This window comes from Macaca thibetana, chromosome 7 (genome assembly GCF_024542745.1).
Source record: "Macaca thibetana thibetana isolate TM-01 chromosome 7, ASM2454274v1, whole genome shotgun sequence".
Lineage (NCBI taxonomy): Eukaryota > Metazoa > Chordata > Mammalia > Primates > Cercopithecidae > Macaca > Macaca thibetana.
Window position 1 is genome coordinate 113,590,929 of NC_065584.1, and position 19,106 is coordinate 113,610,034.

Here is a 19,106-nt window from a genome sequence, read left to right on the forward strand (position 1 = left end):
TTCCCAAAGTGCTGGGATTACAGGCGTGAGCTACCATGCCTGGCTGTTTTGTCATATTTTTCTTTGTATATTCTGAGGCTATGTAATTATGTGGATAAAAATTTAAAATTCCTTTACATTTCTGAGTCATGGATTTTTTTTTCATTTTCTCTATTAATACCTGTGCCTTAAAATTCACTTTGTCAAATATAAGTAAACTTAGAAAATCTTTCTTTTGGATTTTGTTTAATTTTCAATATTGCTTTTTTATTTCTATTTATCTTGCTTGCTCTAGGTTAATTTTCACTTCTTACAAATTTATTTTTATTCTTTTTCACAGATTTTTAGTCATTATTTCAATAATTTTTCAGAAAAACATCTAGTTTAGAGAGGCTCAGGAGAATACAGAATATTGAGTATAAAGACCTTTGTATCTGATGCACAGATTTTATCACATGGCAATATCAGACAGTCCCAAGCCTGATCAGTAAACCTATGTCTGCATCTGTAGGAGCACTGAGAGCCAGCTCTGGCGTCATAGTGATTTAGCAGCAGCAAATCATTGCTGTGTCCTCACAATATTTACCTTAAACCACTTAATTTTTCTCACTGCAGTCTAATCAAACACATTTTCCCTCTTCACAAAAACTCACACTCACAAAGGAACTGTTTTAACAACTGACATTCAGTTTTAAGCTCTGCTTTATTTTACATGCACACACACATATATCTATTATATATATACACACATTCTCCTGTATTTATATATAGGTAGATATATACACACACGTACATATTGAAGTATGTATTTCCTACACATTGGGTGTGTACATATTTAGATATATATAAATACAGATATCATTTCACCTACGTATGATTTTTCAGGAGACTTATGCACACACAAGCATAGACACCATATCTGATATATCTGATTATCACTGCTTCCCCCCCCCCCCCCCCGAGATGGAGTCTTGCTCTGTCACCCAGGCTGGAGTGTGGTGGCTCAATCTTGGCTCACTTCAACCTCTGCCTCCAGGGCTCAAGCAATGCTCCTGCCTCAGTCTTCCAAGTAGCTGAGATTCCACACGCCTACCAACACACCCAGCTAATTTTTGTATTTTTAGTAGAAATGGGGTTTCACCATGTTGGCCAGGCTGGTCTCGAACTCCTGACCTCAGGTGATCTGCCCTCCTCAACCTCCCAAAGTGCTGGGATTACAGGTGTGAGCCACCACACCAGGCCTGTCACTGGTTTTATATACAAATGATATAATATTATAAACTTTAGTACATGTATATTTCCTACTTACAATATTTCCAAGTCAGCCCAAGCAAATTTCCTCTTTTTATGTTTACGTTTAAAATCTTGTTTTATAATATTCCATTGTATGTCTATGCCATTTTTTAACCAGTTGCCTATTGTTGGATTTGTCTTTTCTAATTTTTTCTTTTTTTTTTTTTTTTTTTGACAGTCTGGCTCTGTCACACTGGCTAGAGTGCAGTGGCACCATTTCTGCTCATATATATATGTATATATACGTATGTATTATATATGTCTATATATAATATATATGTGTGTGTGTGTGTGTGTGTATATATATATTTTTTGAGACGGAGTCTCGCTCTGTCGCCCAGGCTGGAGTACAGTGGCACGATCTCAGCTCACTGCAAGCTCCGCCTCCCGAGTTCACACCATTCTCCCGCCTCAGCCTCCCGAGTAGCTGGGACTACAGGCGCCGCCACCTCGCCCGGCTAATTTTTTGTAGTTTTAGTAGAGACGGGGTTTCACTGTGGTCTCGATCTCCTGTCCTCGTGATCTGCCCGCCTCTGCCTCCCGAAGTGCTGGGATTACAGGTGTGAGCCACTGCACCCAGCCTCCTCCACTCATATATTTTTACATGTATTAAAAATATAAATGCAGATCCAAGATAAACCTAAAACAACGTACATCAAAAAGTTTAAAAACAAAATTATGAGTATAGGTCTCTGTCTCCAGTGTCTTTTTTTCTTTTTTTTTTTTTTGAGACAAAGTCTGGCCCTGTCATCCAGGTTGGAATGCAATGGCACGATCTCGGCTCACTGCAACCTAAGCCTTCCAGGTTAAGGTAATTTTTTTTTTTTTTTTTTTTGAGACAGTCTTGCTCTGTTGCCCAGGCTGGCGTGCAGTGGCTGGATCTCAGCTCACTGCAAGCTCCGCCTCCCAGGTTTACCCATTCTCCTGCCTCAGCCTCCCGAGTAGCTGGGACTACAGGCGCCCACCACCTCGCCCGGCTAGTTTTTTGTATTTTTTAGTAGAGACGGGGTTTCACCGTGTTAGCCAGGATGGTCTCGATCTCCTGACCTCGTGATCCGCCCGTCTCGGCCTCCCAAAGTGCTGGGATTACAGGCTTGAGCCACCGCGCCCGGCCCAGGTTAAGGTAATTTTTGTGCCTCAGCCTCCCCAGTTGGGAACACAGGGATGTGCCACCACCCCTGGTTAATTTTTGTATTGTATTTTCACAATACAAAATACCAACATGTTTTGGCCATGTTGGCCAGGCTAGTCTGGAACTCCTGACCTCAAGTGAGACCCTTGTCTCGGCCTCCCAACGTGTTGCAATTACAGATGTGAGCCACTGCACCCCTTATAATGAAGGCTGAGATTAACATCCTTGTACTTGAAAGATTTTGTATATATAGAATAAACCTGCAGTCACATTTTAAAAAAATAGAATGGCTTGGTCAAGGTGTATGCATATGTGAACTCATGATTTGGTTATCATCGAATGTTCCTCTATGGAAATTGTACCAATTATACTCCTGCAAGCAATGTATGCCTATTCCCCCAACAGAGTATTTTTAAACATCTGGGTTTTTGACAAATTGGGAGGAAACGGAAATTTCATCAGTTTTAATAATTATTATTATTAGTGATGCTTGACAACTTTTCCCCACCTTCAAACTATATGCATTTTGCTTTCTGTGCAAGATTTCTACTTTGTTGATTTAAGTTACTAGTATTTTATTAGAAGCCTTTATATATTATGGAAATAAATTCTTATAGTTTGATACTTTTTTAGGGGTGGGGAAGCTGCTCATACCGAATTCATTAGCTCATTTTAAACTGGTTACATCTGTAAGGCAGAGCAGTTGACGAGAGGTCCTGCTCTGCAGTCAGATGGGCAAGTCTATTAACTGTGTGCCACAGACATGTCTATGAGCCTCCCTCAGCTTCAGTGCTCTCAGCTACTACAAGGGGTTAATAGTGCCTACCTCTTGGGATGGTTGGAAGGATTGGGATAAACCATCTTAGAACAGAGCCTGGCACACAGGAGACCCTATGCAGTTATTGCTACAATTATGGTCAAACTTTTAAGAGTTTTATAGAATATGTCATTGTAAGACATTCTTGACTCCAAGACTTTAAAATATAAAGGAAATCCTTTTCTGGTTTTGTATTTGTTTGAAATTTTGATGTAAGTGGAATTTATACTGCTGTTAAAGTATGCTATTTGGAGCCCATATATTAGTTTTCTAAATGACTCCTGAATTCACCCAACAACTTTTATTGAATAATCCTTTTATCTTTATCATAAACCCAATACATGTGTCTGTTTATGAACCTTTTTAGTATATATTTTTTATCAATTCAAGTCCCACTACCTGCTCTTCATATTGCTGGCAATATGACACTGTTTGAAGACCTGGTAAAGTTCATTGACCGGATGGTTTTCAATTCTAAAATGTTCTGGTCCTACTGGCTTTTCCCGCACAACGTTATCAACTTTCATAATAGTTTTTTGTTTAAAGAACTAGTTTGTACTTGTGTTATGAGATACACACACACACACACACACACACACACGTTTTCATTTACAGTTATTGGCTCATAACTCCCATCGCCCTTATTACAGTCTTTTAAAAAAAAATAATACTGGGTGTTAGGCTTCAGGAGCAGGACTTAGGAAACAGGATCTCTCTACCTTCTCCTGACCTCCTTTCAGCCACCTCAAGGCAGGAGGACTCTAATCTCACCCAGCCTTTCTGAGGTGGATCAGAAGATCCTCATTCCATAAAGGGCCATACCCCCCATACCCTGGGGGAAGGAATGCTGATGTTATGAAGCTGCCACAAAAACCCCAGAGCACGGGGCTCAAAAGGCTTCTGGATAGCTGAACACCTGGATGTTCCTGGAGGGTGGCACTCCAGGAGGGCCCGGGAGCTCCGCCCTATTCTCCCATAGCCTCCTCAAATGCATCTCTTCATCTGCATCCTTTGTAATAAATCAGTAAACATGTTTCACTGAGTTCTGTGAGCTGCTCCAGCAAATTAATCAAATCCAAAGAGTGGGTTGTGGGAACGCCAACTTGAAGCCCACTGGTCAGAAGTTCCAGAGGCCTGGACTTGTGACCGGTGTCTAGGGAGTGGGAGGAGTCTTGGGGCCGGCTGGCCCCCCTCCCCGTGGGATCTGACACTATCTTCAGGTAGACAGCCTAAATTGGAGGATTCCCAGCTGGAGTCTGCTGCTTGGTGTGTGTGAAATGCCCCCACGTTTAGTTACCGAGGTTTTCTGCGTTCGTGATTGTTGTGGTTGAGAATAGAGGAAGGACACAGTTATAATAAGACTTTTCCCTAAGCAGTACTTTATTAGAAATTTGGTAAATTCATTAAAAAATTGGCACATTGGTAATGTTAAAGTTCCCTATCAAATTATATATTATTTTCATTTGCTTAAGTATTTATGGTTTCCTGAAGACACTTAACACACTTTTAAATTTATTCCATTTTTATTTATTCCTAAATTTAAAGTACATGGTTCCTGTGTAGTTTATTGTTGTGATAACAAAAATAGGTGTTTTATTACATTTTCTATAATATGAAACTTATCCACATTATTCTCCTAGAATTTTACTGATTTTTATTTTTTGAAGTTTTACAGAAATTTTCAGATTTTCAACATACAACATCTCAGATGAATTTAAATCCTTCTTTGAAGGATGTATCATTTATATGTCTCATTATTTGGCCTTGTATACAATTGCATTGATTGATACATCAAAATAATGACTAACAGTGAAGAAAGGAGAGAAAAATCTAATTGTTTTTGCTTGATCAAAAGAGATGATTATAGGATTATCTTTTTGACTGATTAAAGAAATACAATGCTGAAATATTTTTATTCTAATATTTTCTTTAAATTTTGCATCATTATTCATAAATTTGATCATTAGTTTGCATGTATTTGTGAATGGGTGTTTGTGTGTGTTCACTATCTTCATTATATTCTGATATAAAATTCTGTGTCATTCATAATTAAACATGTCAGTGACCCTTCCATTTTAAACTTCTGGATTGTGTTACATAGCACTTTAATGATTTGTTCTTTAAAGGTTTTATGAGAATCCCTATTTAAATTGTGATAATCATTTTAATTTTATGTTAACTAGGTTACATTGTCATGTTTTATAGCCAATGTTTGATAAATGATAAATGCCTAGAAAATTATCAATTTCAGTTTTGCAATTAATCTACATCTGGTTGAGTGATTTCTTATGTTTGTTTAATAGAATATCTGTTGTGAAATCCTCCTACTGAATGTAAGTGTGTATGTGATTTTGTTTTTATTTTTTCTCATTTTCCTCATCAGTTTAGTGATTTTATGAATTGTTTTCAAAGTCTCAGCCTTTATATTTAATATTTTAATTTTCCTATGTTAATTTTTGATTTCCTTTCATTAGTTATGTGTTTTTGTGTGTTCATTTCTCAAAAATTTAATTTGGTAATATACATATATAAATATATTTATGCCTTAAATAGCTGTATTATATACACTAAAGCAAATTGATCACAAATTTATTTATTTTTATTTTTTATTTGAGACAGAGTCTCGCTCTGTCGCCCAGGCTGGAGTGCAGTGGCGCAATCTCGGCTCACTGCAAGCTCCACCTCTCGGGTTCACACCATTCTCCTGCCTCAGCCTCCTGAGTAACTGGGACTACAGGTGCCCGCCACCACGCCCGGCTAATTTTTTGTTTTTGTACTTTTTAGTAGAGACGGGGTGTCACCGTGTTAGCCAGGATGGTCTTGATCTCCTGACCTCGGATCACAAATTTATTTTTATTGGGAGAGATATGAAGTTGCTTATATGATTATTTCCTTTGATATATTAAGAAAAAATATTTTTTCATATTGTACCATCTTTGTTTTCCTGGAATATAATCCACTACTTCCTGATGTCTTTTTTTTTTTTGAGACGGAGTCTCGCTCTGTCGCCCAGGCTGGAGTGCAGTGGCCGGATCTCGGCTCACTGCAAGCTCCGCCTCCTGGGTTCACGCCATTCTCCTGCCTCAGCCTCCCGAGTAGCTGGGACTACAGGCGCCCACCACCTCGCCTGGCTAGTTTTTTGTATTTTTTAGTAGAGACAGCATTTCATCGGGTTAGCCAGGATGGTCTCGATCTCCTGACCTCGTGATCCGCCTGTCTCAACCTCCCAAAGTGCTGGGATTACAAACTTGAGCCACGGCGCCCGGCCAATGTCTTATTTTTCAACTGTGCTATTCTTTCACTAATATTTCATTTCCTATTTTTTGCATCAATATTCATAAATGAGACATATCTCTAGTTATTTTTGTATTACACTATGTTGGTACTATGGCTTGAATGTGTTCTCCCAAGAGCATGTGTTGGAAACTTAATCCCCAATATAACAGTGTTGGAAGGTAAGCCCTAATGGGAAATGCTGAGGAAATGAGAGCTCTACCCTCATGAATGGATTAATACCAATTATTAAAGGGCTGGAAGTTTTGAGTTCAGGCTCTTGCTCCCTCTCCCTCTCATGCTCATTGCCCTTTTGCCATGGGACAGTGCAACAAGAAGGCCTTCTCCAGACATTGGCCCCTCAATCTTAGATTTCCCAGCCTCCATAACAATGAGCCAATAAACTTCTGTTCATCGTAAACTACCCAGTCTCAGGCACAGAGGGGCCCCAATTTATGATGGTTCGACATATGATTACTCAACTTCACGACAGGTGTATCAGGACGTAACCCCAGTGTAATTCAGTGAGCATCTGGACTTAACAATGGTTTGACTTACGATTTTTTGTCTTTATAATGGGTTTATAGGGACATTAAATGCATTTTCAACTATGATATTTTCTATTTATGGCGGGTTTCTTGGGACACAGCCCCACCATAAGTCAAGGGGCATGTGTATTCTGTTATAGCAGCACAAAATGAACTAGAACTGGCAGTATTTTGATACCACGTTATATACCATTCGTAAGTAATGTAGGTACACCTTTATTTTGTTTTATGAAATAGTGCTTCTCAGTCTGTTTGTGTTGCTGTGAAGAAATGCCTGAGGATGAGTAATTTATTTAAAATAGAGGTTTCTTTGGCTCATGGTTCTGGAGACTGTACAAGAAGCATGGCCCCAACACCTGCTTCTGGTGAGAACTTGGGGCAACTTCCACCCATGCCAGAAAGGGAAGGGGAGTAGGCATCACATGGCAAGAGAGAAACCGAGATAGAAGAGGATGAAATGACAAGGTCTTTTCAACAACCAGTTCTCTAGAGAACTCAGAATAAGAACTCACTCATCCCTGCAAGAATGGCACCAAGCCATTCATGAGGGATCCACCCCAATATTCTCAACACCTCCCACCAGGCCCCACCTCCAACACTGGTTATCAAATTTCAATATGAGACTCGGTGAGGCCAAAGACACCATATCCAAACCACGGCATTCTGCCCCTGACCCCCTAAAACTCATGTTCTTCTCACATTGCCAGATAAAATCATCCTATCAACAAAGTCTTAACTTGGTCCAGCATCAACTCAAAAGTCCAAAGTCCAAAGTCTCATCTGAGACTCCAGGCAAGTTCTTTACAGCTGTGAACCTGTAAAATAAAAAACAAGATATTTACTTCCAAGATACAAATGTGATACAGGCATTGGTTAGACATTCCCATTCCAAAAGGGAGAAATCAGCCTAAAGAAAGAGGTAATACTCCCCATATTAAGTCTAGAACTCAGAAGGGCAGATACAAAAACTCAAAGCCCCAAAATATTCTCCTTTGACTCCATGTCCCACATCCTGGGCACAACGGTATGGGGTGTGGGCTCTCAAGGCCTTGGGCAGCCCTGTCCCCATGGCGTTGCTGTGTGAAGCCCATGTGGCTCTTATCATGTGTTGGAGTCCAGTGCTTGCGGCTTTTCCATGCTGAGTGCGCATGCGCTGGTGACTCTAGAATTCTGGGGTCTGGCGGATGGCAACCCTACTCCCACAGCTCCACTAGGCGGTGCGTGGTGGAGACACTTCGTGGGGGCGCCAACCCACAAAGAGCCTCAGTCAGTCTCATACTGTGTGCCTGCAGTCTTAGCACCGCATGGAAGCCCCAAACATTACAGCTTGCACCCTCTGAAGCAGTGGTCTAAGCAGTAGCTTGAGCCCTTTGAGCTTTAGCTGTGGTCCGAGCAGCCAGGATGTGGGAAGCAGCTTCCCAAGACTGCACAGGGCAGCAGCACCCTGGGCCTGGCCCAGAAGCCATCTGTCCTTCTAGGCCTGTGGACCTGTAATGGGAGGAGTAAACTCAAAGATTCTGAAATGCCTTTGGACTTTTTTCACACTGTTCTATTACCAAGTGGCTCTTTTTTTTTTTTTTATCTGTGCTAATCTTTCTAGCAAGTGGTTGTTCAGCTGTCCTCCTCAGATTTCCTCTCCTGAAAAATGCTCTTTCCTTTTCTTTCTCATGGCCAGACTTGAGTTTTCCAAATTTTAATGCTCTGTATCCCTTTTAACCATAAGTTCCAACTTTAAGTCCTTCCTTTGCTCCCATATCTGTCGACTGTTGGATGCAGCCATACCACTTGTTGAATGCTCTGCTGCTTAGAAATTTCTTCTGCCAGATACTTTAGGCCATCACTTTTAAGTTCAGGTTTCCACAAAGTGCTAGAGTGTATACACAATGCAGCCAAAGTATTTGCTAGGGTATAACTTTGCTTCAGTTCCCAGTAAGTTCCTCGTTTCCATCGGAGACCTCCTCAGCATGTCCTTTACTGTCGGTATTTCTATCAGCATTTTTGGTCACAACCAGTCTCTAGGAAGTTCCAGGAGTTCCCTTCCTATCTTCTTCTGAGCCCTCTAGACTCTTCCAGCCTATGCTCATTACCCAGTTCCAAAGCTGCTTCCAAACTTTTAGGTATTTTTATAGCAACGTTCCACTCCTCAGCACCAATTTTCTGGTCTTAGTCCATTTTTGTTTCTATAAAGGAATATATGAAACTGAATAATATAGTTTTCAAAAGCAGCTTATTTGGCTTATGGTTCTGGAGTCTGTAAAAGAATAATGGCTCCAGCCGGGTGTGGTGGCGCATGCCTGTAATCTCAGCACTTTTGGAGGCCCAGTCGGGTGGATCACCTGAGGTCAGGAGTTCGAGACCAGCCTGACCAACATGGTGAAACCCTGTCTCTACTAAAAATACAAAAATTATCTGGGCGTGGTGGTGGGCGCCTGTAATCCCAGCTACTTGGAAGGCTGAGGCAGGAGAATCGCATGAACCTGAGGCAGAGGTTCCCGTGAGCCAAGAGTGCGGCTTTGTACTCTAGCCTGGGAAACAAGAGCAAAAATCCATCTCTCTCTCTCTCTCTCTCACACACACACACACACACACAAAAGCATGGCACCACAAACAAGAGCAAAAATCCATCACACACACACACACACACACACAAAAAAAAGCATGGCACCACAAACAAGAGCAAAAATCCATCACACACACACACACACACAAGCATGGCACCAATATCTGCTTCTGGTGAGGGCCCTCAGGAAGCTTCCACTCATGATGAAAGAGGAATAGGAGAAGACATCACATCATGAAAGAGGAGGCAAAGGAGTTGCCAGGCTGTTTTCCTATTTTTTTAGAGACAGGGTCTCACTCTGCAGCCCAGGCTGGAGTGCAGTGGTACAATCATAGCTCACTGCAGCTGCAACCTCCTGGGCTCAATCAATCCTCCCCTCCTCAACATCCTGATTAACTGGCACTACAAGCATACACCACCATGTCTGGTTCATTGTTTCTATTTTTTTGTAGAGATTGGGTCTCACTATGTTGGTCCAGGCTGGTCCAAACTCCTGGTCTCAAGCAATCGTTATGCCTCTGTCTCCCAGAGTGTTAGGATTACAGGCATGAGCCACTGTGCCCAGCCTAGGCTCTTCTTAACAACCAGTTCTAACGGGAGTTCAGAGAATTCACTCACTTCTGAGAGAACAGCAGCAAAAGCCATTCATGAAGGATCTGCTCCCATTACTCACACACCTCCTGCCAGGCCCCACCTCCAACACTGTGGATCAAATTTCAACACGAGACTTGGTGGGCTCAACAAACCATATCCAAACCATAGCAGTTCTGTATACTGCATGTTTGTGTATCTCCAAAATTTCTACAGTGAAATCTAATCTCTAAGGTAATGGTATTAGGAGATGGGACCTTTGGAAGGTGTTTGAGTCATGCTGGTGGAGGCCTCATACATGGGATTAATGCCCTTAATAAAAGAGGCTCCAATTTACCAGCTCAAATGGTATACACAGCTTTGTGTCTAAGCCCCCACAACTGTGATTCCCTCATGGTTTATATTGTATTGTATTCTTGATTAACTTGCATAAAACATTCACTAGAACATGTTATCATATGGCATTGCTTCAAGCACTTCTCCACTGAAAAACAAACTACCCATAAAAAAGAAAACAAATATATTTATGTAATTATTTATAGTTTTTAATTTTAATACATTTTATTGTACATTAAAACAGCACAATTAAAGGGGTCCCAGTGGCATTGGTAGTGCCTTCCACTATGTGAGGACACTTGACAGTGTCTTCTTACGAAGATGGTCATCTATGAACCAGGAACCGACCCTCACCAGGCACCAAGCTGCCGGTGCCATGCTCTTAAACCTCTCAGCCTCCAGAACTGTGAGAAATAAATTTATGTTGCTGGTAAGCCACCTAGTTTATGATATTTGCTCAAATGGACTAAGAAATGGTTTATACAGCATTGCAATATATTTTACTTAAATGTGTAAGTAAATTTCAGGGGATAATGTCTTCTGTTTCTTTTTGTGTGGAGTAGGGAGTAAGTGCAATTTAGACAACTTCATTTTTTTGTTAGCAATAGTTTCGTTTAGATTTGTCTTTCTGGATTGATGTTTGGAAATTTATGTTTATGTTGAAACTGTTAAATTTTGTTTCATATTTTCAAGTACCTTTCCCTTGGGTATAACAAGGATTTATTTCCCATTTCTTTAGTGCCTTTTTAGCTCTAATTACCTCTGATTAACATTTCCTATGCTAATTGTACTTTATCCTTTATTTTTTTAAGTTAGTGGTTTATCTGTTTACTAATTATTTTTACAAAAAAAAAAAATCGGCCTTTACATTTTCATTCTCTGTTCAACAGATTTTTAGTTTAATATTTATTAATTCCTCCTGCTTACCTTAGTTGTGTTTGTATGTATTTGTGTATATGTGTGCATGTGTTCATGCTGTGGTCTTTTTAAAATTTAGGTTTGAATACCTAGTTAATTAGGCTCTTTATGTTTTTAAGACAATATACATTAGTATTTAAAATTAGGAGTTATACTCTGAGTACAGATCTAGAAGTATCCTGTATATTATGGTATGTATAATTTGCCATTGTCATATTATATTCTAAATGATTTTGAATTCACTCCTACATCAAATTATTTATGGGAGACAATTAAAAGTGGTAGTAGCTTATTTTCTTTTACTTTTCTTTTTTTTTTGAAACAGAGTCTTGCTCTGTTGCCCAGGCTGGAGTGCAGTGGCGCCATCTCCGCTCACTGCAAGCTCCTCCTCCTGGGTTCACGGCATTCTCCTGCCTCAGCCTCCAGAGTAGCTGGGACTACAGGCGCCCGCCACCACGCCAAGCTAATTTTTTTTTTTTTGTATTTTTAGTAGAGACAGGGTTTCACTGTGTTAGCCAGGACGGTCTTGATCTCCTGACCTCGTGATCCACCCGCCTCAGCCTCCCAGAGTGCTGGGATTACAAGTGTGAACCACTGTGCCCAGACAGTAGTAGCTTATTTTCTTATATTGACCTCAGAGAATGTTGCCTGTACTACTTTTAATATCTAGATCTAATTGACAGTTTCACTGTACTCTATTTCATAATTATTTTTGTTATTGTTCCCTTAATATTGGAAAATGTGATATATATTTTCATGGCAAAAACTGACATGAATTAATTTACTTCTATGCACTAGTACTGGGTTACTTCCCATACATCCCTGTTCCCAGCCCTACCCTAACTCTATCCCACACTGAAGTTGTAGTTTAGCATTAGCTGTGGCAACAGAAACCACGCCTCCACGACGTTTGGAAAACTGTAAAATGGAAGAGCATACGGACATAGACTACGGACTGAAAATGTTTCCCTGTCAGTGAAATTCAGTGAATTGATTTAGTGACATGTGAGCCATGAGACAAAGTGATTTCCGTATCTTCGAAGGGGAAGAATTACTAGGTAAATTTCTCTTAGCATATTTGCATGTGTGGATATCCATCAAATCGAGACACATGAAACCTAAGCACACCTGACTTGTTTTAGGCTTTTTTAGTTGTAGCTGAAATGATACCATTTTTGTAGACCCCAGGGCTGAATCCGAGTCCTCCTGGGGCGAGGGCCTGCACACACACTGCGCCACGCACAGAGCAGACCTTTGTGTGGCAAGGGCTTCTTTGTTCCTGACTGCAGCAGGGGAGTGGTCAGATCGTGGGAAAGCCCTTGGTAACACTTCACCCAGACTTGGTGGCAGTAATACTTCTGTTATTTGACATTTTTCTGAATGAACTGATGACGGAACAAGGAATCCCATATAGTCTAAAAATGTCCCTTTGTTATTTTCCTCACTTAGAAATCTGCCAAAAATATGTATTTCTTTTGTTACACTTTAAGTAACTGATAATAGCACATATTTAGTTTCAACTGAGTATTTTTTGCTGAAAAAATACTTCATCTTTTTGAAATTATGAATGTGAGGGTAATATACCCCTTGCTTACCAAAATAATCATTAAATGATAATGTTACATTAATACAAGTTCCAAAGATTCTCAAAAAGAAAATCTTGGTGATTAATTTCTGTGCAATCACCTTTTCATGTCCAAAAATATGCACAAATCTCACATCTATATAGATCACTAAAAAAAAAAAAAAAAAAACCACAAACCAACAAACTATGTTTTGAGCTTTTTGTCCAGACTGTATTTCATCCTCACAACAATCCTGCAAAAGTAGGTGGAACTGTACCCATTTCTCATATGAAGAAACTGAAGTACAGAAAATTTAAGTAACTTCCTTAGACTGTGAAACTGAATGGTTAGTAAGAAGCAGAGTCAGCATTCTAACTATCCTTTGTCTCCCAAGCCACTCTATTTTCTACTAACCATTGTCCTACTATAAATCCTGAACTTAAAGATTATCTGGCTCAAGATACTATTTGAATAAAAACATGGTATTTCACAACGCAGGGAAGTGTACATTTGGAGAAACTTTCCACAGCTTTCTGGGCTCAGCTTAAAAACACCTCTCTGAAAGCTTTGCCACTACTGGGACTCATTTTTTGAGACTTTGGTGTTGGCACAGTCTTTGAGAATACACCATCTGGTCTCATTCTTTGGTTGTTTAGTTCATCTAATCTCTCTTTCTCCTGCACAACTGCAGGGCAGGAACCTCAGATGTTTGGAATTTATTTGGAGTCTGTCACTCACCTTGCATGCCAGTGATAGTCAGGCATCAAGGGTGTCCTAATTGGTGAATTCTTTCGCTAAGAGGAATCAAGAGGAAAGGAATATGGCAAAAGGTCCAGGCAAATAGGCTGAGGTACTTACTAGCACCAGGAGTCATGTAAGAAGGGAGAGGCAATGTAAAATTATAGGAGGCTGAGGCACACTCTGAAGCAGTGGACTAAAATCACTGAGCTGGCAGCCTATAGATAAAAGCCCCATGGCTCCTATATTCTGCGGGAGCTTATTCATGTCCATCTTTGCTCCACTTGGCTGAAGCATCCATACTTAAAGGCTGTACTTGCGTCTCCAGCAGCTACACTCAGCTAGTCCACCTGCTCCTAGTGAACATGGTAAGTGCAACTGCTCTGGACATACACTGTTTGAGTTCCAGTCTTTGTTCCACTAATTCACAGCTATGGGTCATAAACTCTATGGGCAAAACCTTTAAATTCTCTATTATTTACCTCATCAGGATAATGAGAAAAATTATAGCAAGTACCACATTAGGTAGTTCTGACAAATTCATCCTTTTGCATGCAAATTACATGGTATAAAAACTCTTAAATGTGCCATATTTGTTGGACAGTCAGGACAGTGTGAATAACCTGGGACTCAAGATTCACACTCCTAGCATATTTTTCAGCTACTTCAGCCAAGGTAAGTGCATTTGCAGTTGATGCAGATCATAAGTTATGCAGGTAAGTCATTAAAATGGCATAATTATCTTTCACATTCATTTTTTCTTTGCTTGTTTGGTTACTAAAAAGGTGTATTAAAATTGTCCACTAAGAGTCTGGAGTTAGGATTTTCTATTTTTATCAGTTGTGTATCTGATACAACGTTATTAAATGTATACAAAATTTGAACAGTTATATATTCCTGTGAATTACAATTTAATGTTTATGTATCATTCCTTTTTATCTCCAGCAAAGTGTTTATCCTTACCATAAACATTGTCTACAATCAAGACAGTCACAGCACCTGTTTGGTTTTTTTTCCCATCTTACTACTTTGAATGCTTCTGTATTTTTATGTTGTGTGTATTTTAAATAGGATGTTTCATTTTGATTGTAATGAAGTCTTATAGCCTTTGACTTTCAGTCTTTAAACTGCTTTCATTTAATCTAAGTTGTATGTAAATTTTCTATATTACTCTTACACTTAGTTTTTAGTGCTTTCTATATTTTATTATCTTTCCATTATTTTATTCTCACTGGTTTTAGTATTTTTGTTCTATTTTCCCTTTTATAATCTTGTTACTTTTATGTTGAAATCTTTTGTCTAAAGCCCCTTGTTGGGAAAGTCTAGAGACTTTGTATATCAAATACAAAGCACTGTGCCTCTGAGCCTAGGATTTGCTCTTACAAAGAATTATTGAGAAGGTGGCAAAACTGCGTAGGAACACAATTTCTGTTTTTATAGAGTGAGCTATTAATGCCATTGTAAGAATTACCAATATAGTGCTTTGTAAGTCCTCTAAGATCTGCATCTGTTACATTTGGCCAGACCCACTTGAACAGTCCTTTTCATTAGATGCTAATTACTGGCTTCTGTGCAAGGGACAGAATGATTATTCACACAACTCACATCCACACAACAGCCAATCCTGTTAGGCTTTGACCTTCAGCTTTTGGCTCTGTATTTACTTTATTACATAAACATAAATATTGTGATGTATATTCTTTTATATATATTTTCAAATACATAGCTCTTATACATATATATTATATATATCATTCTTAAATATATATTTCCAAATATAAATTATTTCATGTCAAGCTAAACAGGATAAAAACATGTAAACATATACACTTGGTTTTGGTCAAGTAAAACACAAAATCACAAGTTCATCACAGTTTAACAAGTGCACTTGAAGGGGAAGGAGGGAAAGAACAAACTGTAAACAGATGAGCAGCTGCAAGACCCTGCGAGGGTCCATTTGTTAAGGCTATTATAGCACAAAGCTACTAGTTCAATTAAAACTTCTCCTTTCACTCTGCCACATTTACTCTTGAGGGTCTTCAAAATAAGTGTGGAAATTCAGTAAACACTACACTAGAACTGAGTTAATCCTGTTGAAAACAGAGATGACAAAAAAAGCCATAAGCTGACATTAATATTAATTTCACCAAAACAGTAACTTTAAGGACTTATTTTTTTAAACACAGATAATCACCATAATCCTAGGAGGAAAGATATGCAGAATAGACAAGAAAACAGAAGCACTGCCTCAACAGCCCCTGAAAGCAATAAGAGTGTCAACACAGGGAAAACAGGCAATAGCAGACGACAGAACCTCAGCAGACTAGACCACATGCCACAGCACAATGCTACAGATTCAAATTGAAATATTCTTCCAGCTCATAATGAAGCAAGTCCCACTGGTCCTCAGAGAAGGGTAACTCATCTCTCAGTAAAAGAAACCGCTTAAACAACAGACTGGCCAGTCGAAGCACGACAAGCTCCTTCTTACGGCTTTTATAGAGCATGTCGCCCTCTCCCATTCGCACAGGCTCCACAAGTTGATGCCAGTATGCGCCGAATGACCCACCACCTGGCCCAGGAGGCTCATCTCCCCAGCCCTCAGGGTATTCATGCTTGTAAAAGCATGTGTCTCCAAATGGGCAGTTACCCCTGCCTTCCGCAAAATACCTGCAGGCCTTGTTGCTCATTGCCTCCTTGTATTGCTGAATAAGTTTCTGCTTCTCTTCCTCCTCCTCCACCCAGAACTCACTGGGAACGACCAAGTCGGAGGTGACCCTGCACTGCGGGCAAGACTTGATGATCCTGTTATCAAACTGTCTGGCACTTCTCCACCTGCGGATACACCTAATACAGAAGGTATGGTTGCAATTGGAAAGAATGCCAAAGCGGCGGTCATTGGGGTTGGCTTTCTCATAGACAACCTCCATGCAGATGCCACACACCTTGTCCATACCACGCTGCACAGCAAACGAGAGTTCCATATCTTTCTCGTGTGCTTCAATGCAGGCCCTTATATGGTCTTCCCTCTGGGCAGCATCCATGGGGTGCAAGGCCTGCAGCCCACACATGTCGCATATGTCTCCATGGAGGAACATACAGCTCTCCCCACGAAAGCAAACTCCCCTGGAAGCATAATAGCAAAACCGCAACCCCCTGCCCACAGCCATCTGCTTCCTCTCAGTCTCTGAGCTCTGTGGAGGAGCCTCGGGGGCAGATGCAACCCAGCGGCCCCGGTAGGGCTGCCCTGGAACAAACTCAATGGCATCCGCCCAGCTTTCTACACCTGCTCCTCCAGCAGCTCCACGGTCTGCATTGTCTCTCTCGGCTTCAAAGAAACCCCTTTCAGCAGCCGAGCCAATCACAGGCAAGGAAAGGGAGGATGCAGCCGGGGGGGCTTCCGCCACTTCCTGAGTCGGGGGCTCGATGTGCGCAGCCGTGCTAGGGCCTCCACCTGCAGAGGCCCCAGGCGGCGAAACGCTGCCCTCAGTGGCCATCTTCCGACCAGAAAGGTCGTGGGAATAGCGACAGTTCTCCCCCTCCTTGCACTGCCCATGTATATAATACCTGCAGATGATCTGCTTTGTCCAAATGCCGCTGCTTCGGCTTGGAAACGGATTGCGCCATGCTCCTCCTCCTGAGGCTGGTGCAGGCCTCAGGCCTCCTGTGCGGAGGTGGGCAGGGACTGGAGCTACAGGGAAGGGGGCCCAGCCCACAGGCGCATGTGGCAGGGCCGAATCTGGAGCAGCAGATTCCCTGGAGGGCTCACAGACGGGAAGGTCCGGCCCAGACACACCCTCCCCTGCTGCCTCAGCACCTGCCTGGGCCCCGGCTGCCTCCTGGGCTTCTGAGGGAGCTGCAGGCTCTTCCATGGCAGCTTCTTTACCCCGAAATGGTGCCAGAACGTCTCCGGTATTTTTTCTTTATGGGCTTGAGGCCCGGAGTCGCGGCCGCGCTCGGAGGCTTCTCTAGGGGAAGTGTGCATCTATTTTTCTTCCCCCCCGGTTCTTGGCTGCCTGTGACTGTGTGTTCCTACCTACTTCCGGGCACAGGCAGCGCGGCGGACACTTCCTGTGGGGGCAACGTACGTGCCGCGCTTGGATTTTACCGCAATTTTCCAATCTGACATATTTTTTGTTCACACAGGCAGGGACCAACCCAGCCCCTTTTGTCTGCCTTCTGCCTCTGCTTCGCTGTGTTCCGGCAGCCCCTAATTCCCTCCTCACACCGTTTCCTCAGGAGAATGAGGTTTTACTTTAATCTCTTTTGGTTTCAGTCATGCACGTCTTCGTTGTATTTTCGTATCTGTCTGCTTTAAAAAAATTAGAATCCAATAGATTCTGAAACATTTCATACATGAATTAGATAAATCCTTTTTTGATTCACTCCATCTTATGTCTGCGTTTTTTTTTTTTTAATGCCCTGTCACTGCTGGAAGATTTTTTCGATTTGCTCTGTTGACAAAGCGTCGTTTCTTTTGGTCTTTGTTTTCTGGGATTTCTGAGGGCTTACGCAGGATACGCTTTTCACCAGCAAGGCATTAGCAGACAGCGCTTCTGATCCGAGGCTAAGTTAGCACCTTTCAGATGTCTTTCTTTATTGTGATTACTATGCTCGTTTTCCCGCTGTGTAGAAGCCCCAGACTTCAATCATTCCTGATGCTGGCTGAATAAGGCACTGTCCCCTGCATGACCCAGGCTTTTATTTTCTCTACTGGTTTAATTCATGGCAGCCCTTTGTTTCTCTTGCTTTCTTTCAACCCCATCTGTGCTGTGTTGTGGCATACTATCCACAAAGGAATGGTCTTTAATTTCCATATATAAGCGTTTTGTCATTTTTGCAGATACGTGTAGTGGATTAATCATTTTTTTGTATTCCTACTTTGCTGAGAGTACGTATCATGACTGCATACTGAATTCTGTCATGTAGTTTTATGTATTTTTTGAGATAATCTTGTTTTTCCCTTTATTCTCTTAATGTGATTATTTGCAGCTATGAGTTTCAAATATTTAACTGACCAATTTGTTTCTAATAAGAAGCCCTTCTGTGTCATGATATATCGTTTTATATATTATTGGATTTTTTTTTTTTTCTGTAAGTTTCTTTGAGGAAATTTTGTTGCCTAAATCTGTAAAGTGGAAACATATCTGAATATTTATAATCACCCAAGTCAACAAATTAAATTATAATTAGGTAGGTAAAAGCAAAGAAAGCAGAATGAAGCAAATAATAAGGCCAAGAAAAGCAATGAAGAAAAACAAATATTAAATAAGGGAAATAAATTAAGTAAAATCCTTTAAACAGCTTATTGAAGCCAGATAATTTCTGGTGAAACTTATCAAGGAAAAATGAAGAA

At 40.9% G+C, this 19,106-nt stretch overlaps 1 protein-coding gene across 1 annotated transcript; it reads right to left on the minus strand.

The window, feature by feature from the left end:
- Nucleotides 1–15,401: 15,401 nt before the first annotated feature.
- On the minus strand, nucleotides 15,402–17,737 carry MKRN3 (makorin ring finger protein 3). Its single transcript, XM_050795835.1, has one exon. The coding sequence runs from the start codon at nucleotides 17,620–17,622 to the stop codon at nucleotides 16,099–16,101; it is 1,524 nt and encodes a 507-aa protein (XP_050651792.1). The 5' UTR covers nucleotides 17,623–17,737; the 3' UTR covers nucleotides 15,402–16,098.
- Nucleotides 17,738–19,106: the final 1,369 nt, after the last annotated feature.

Bases quoted from the DNA above. Each gene is read 5' to 3' on its own strand.
- MKRN3 (XM_050795835.1), bottom strand. From the start codon at position 17,622: ATGGAAGAGCCTGCAGCTCCCTCAGAAGCCCAGGAGGCAGCCGGGGCC.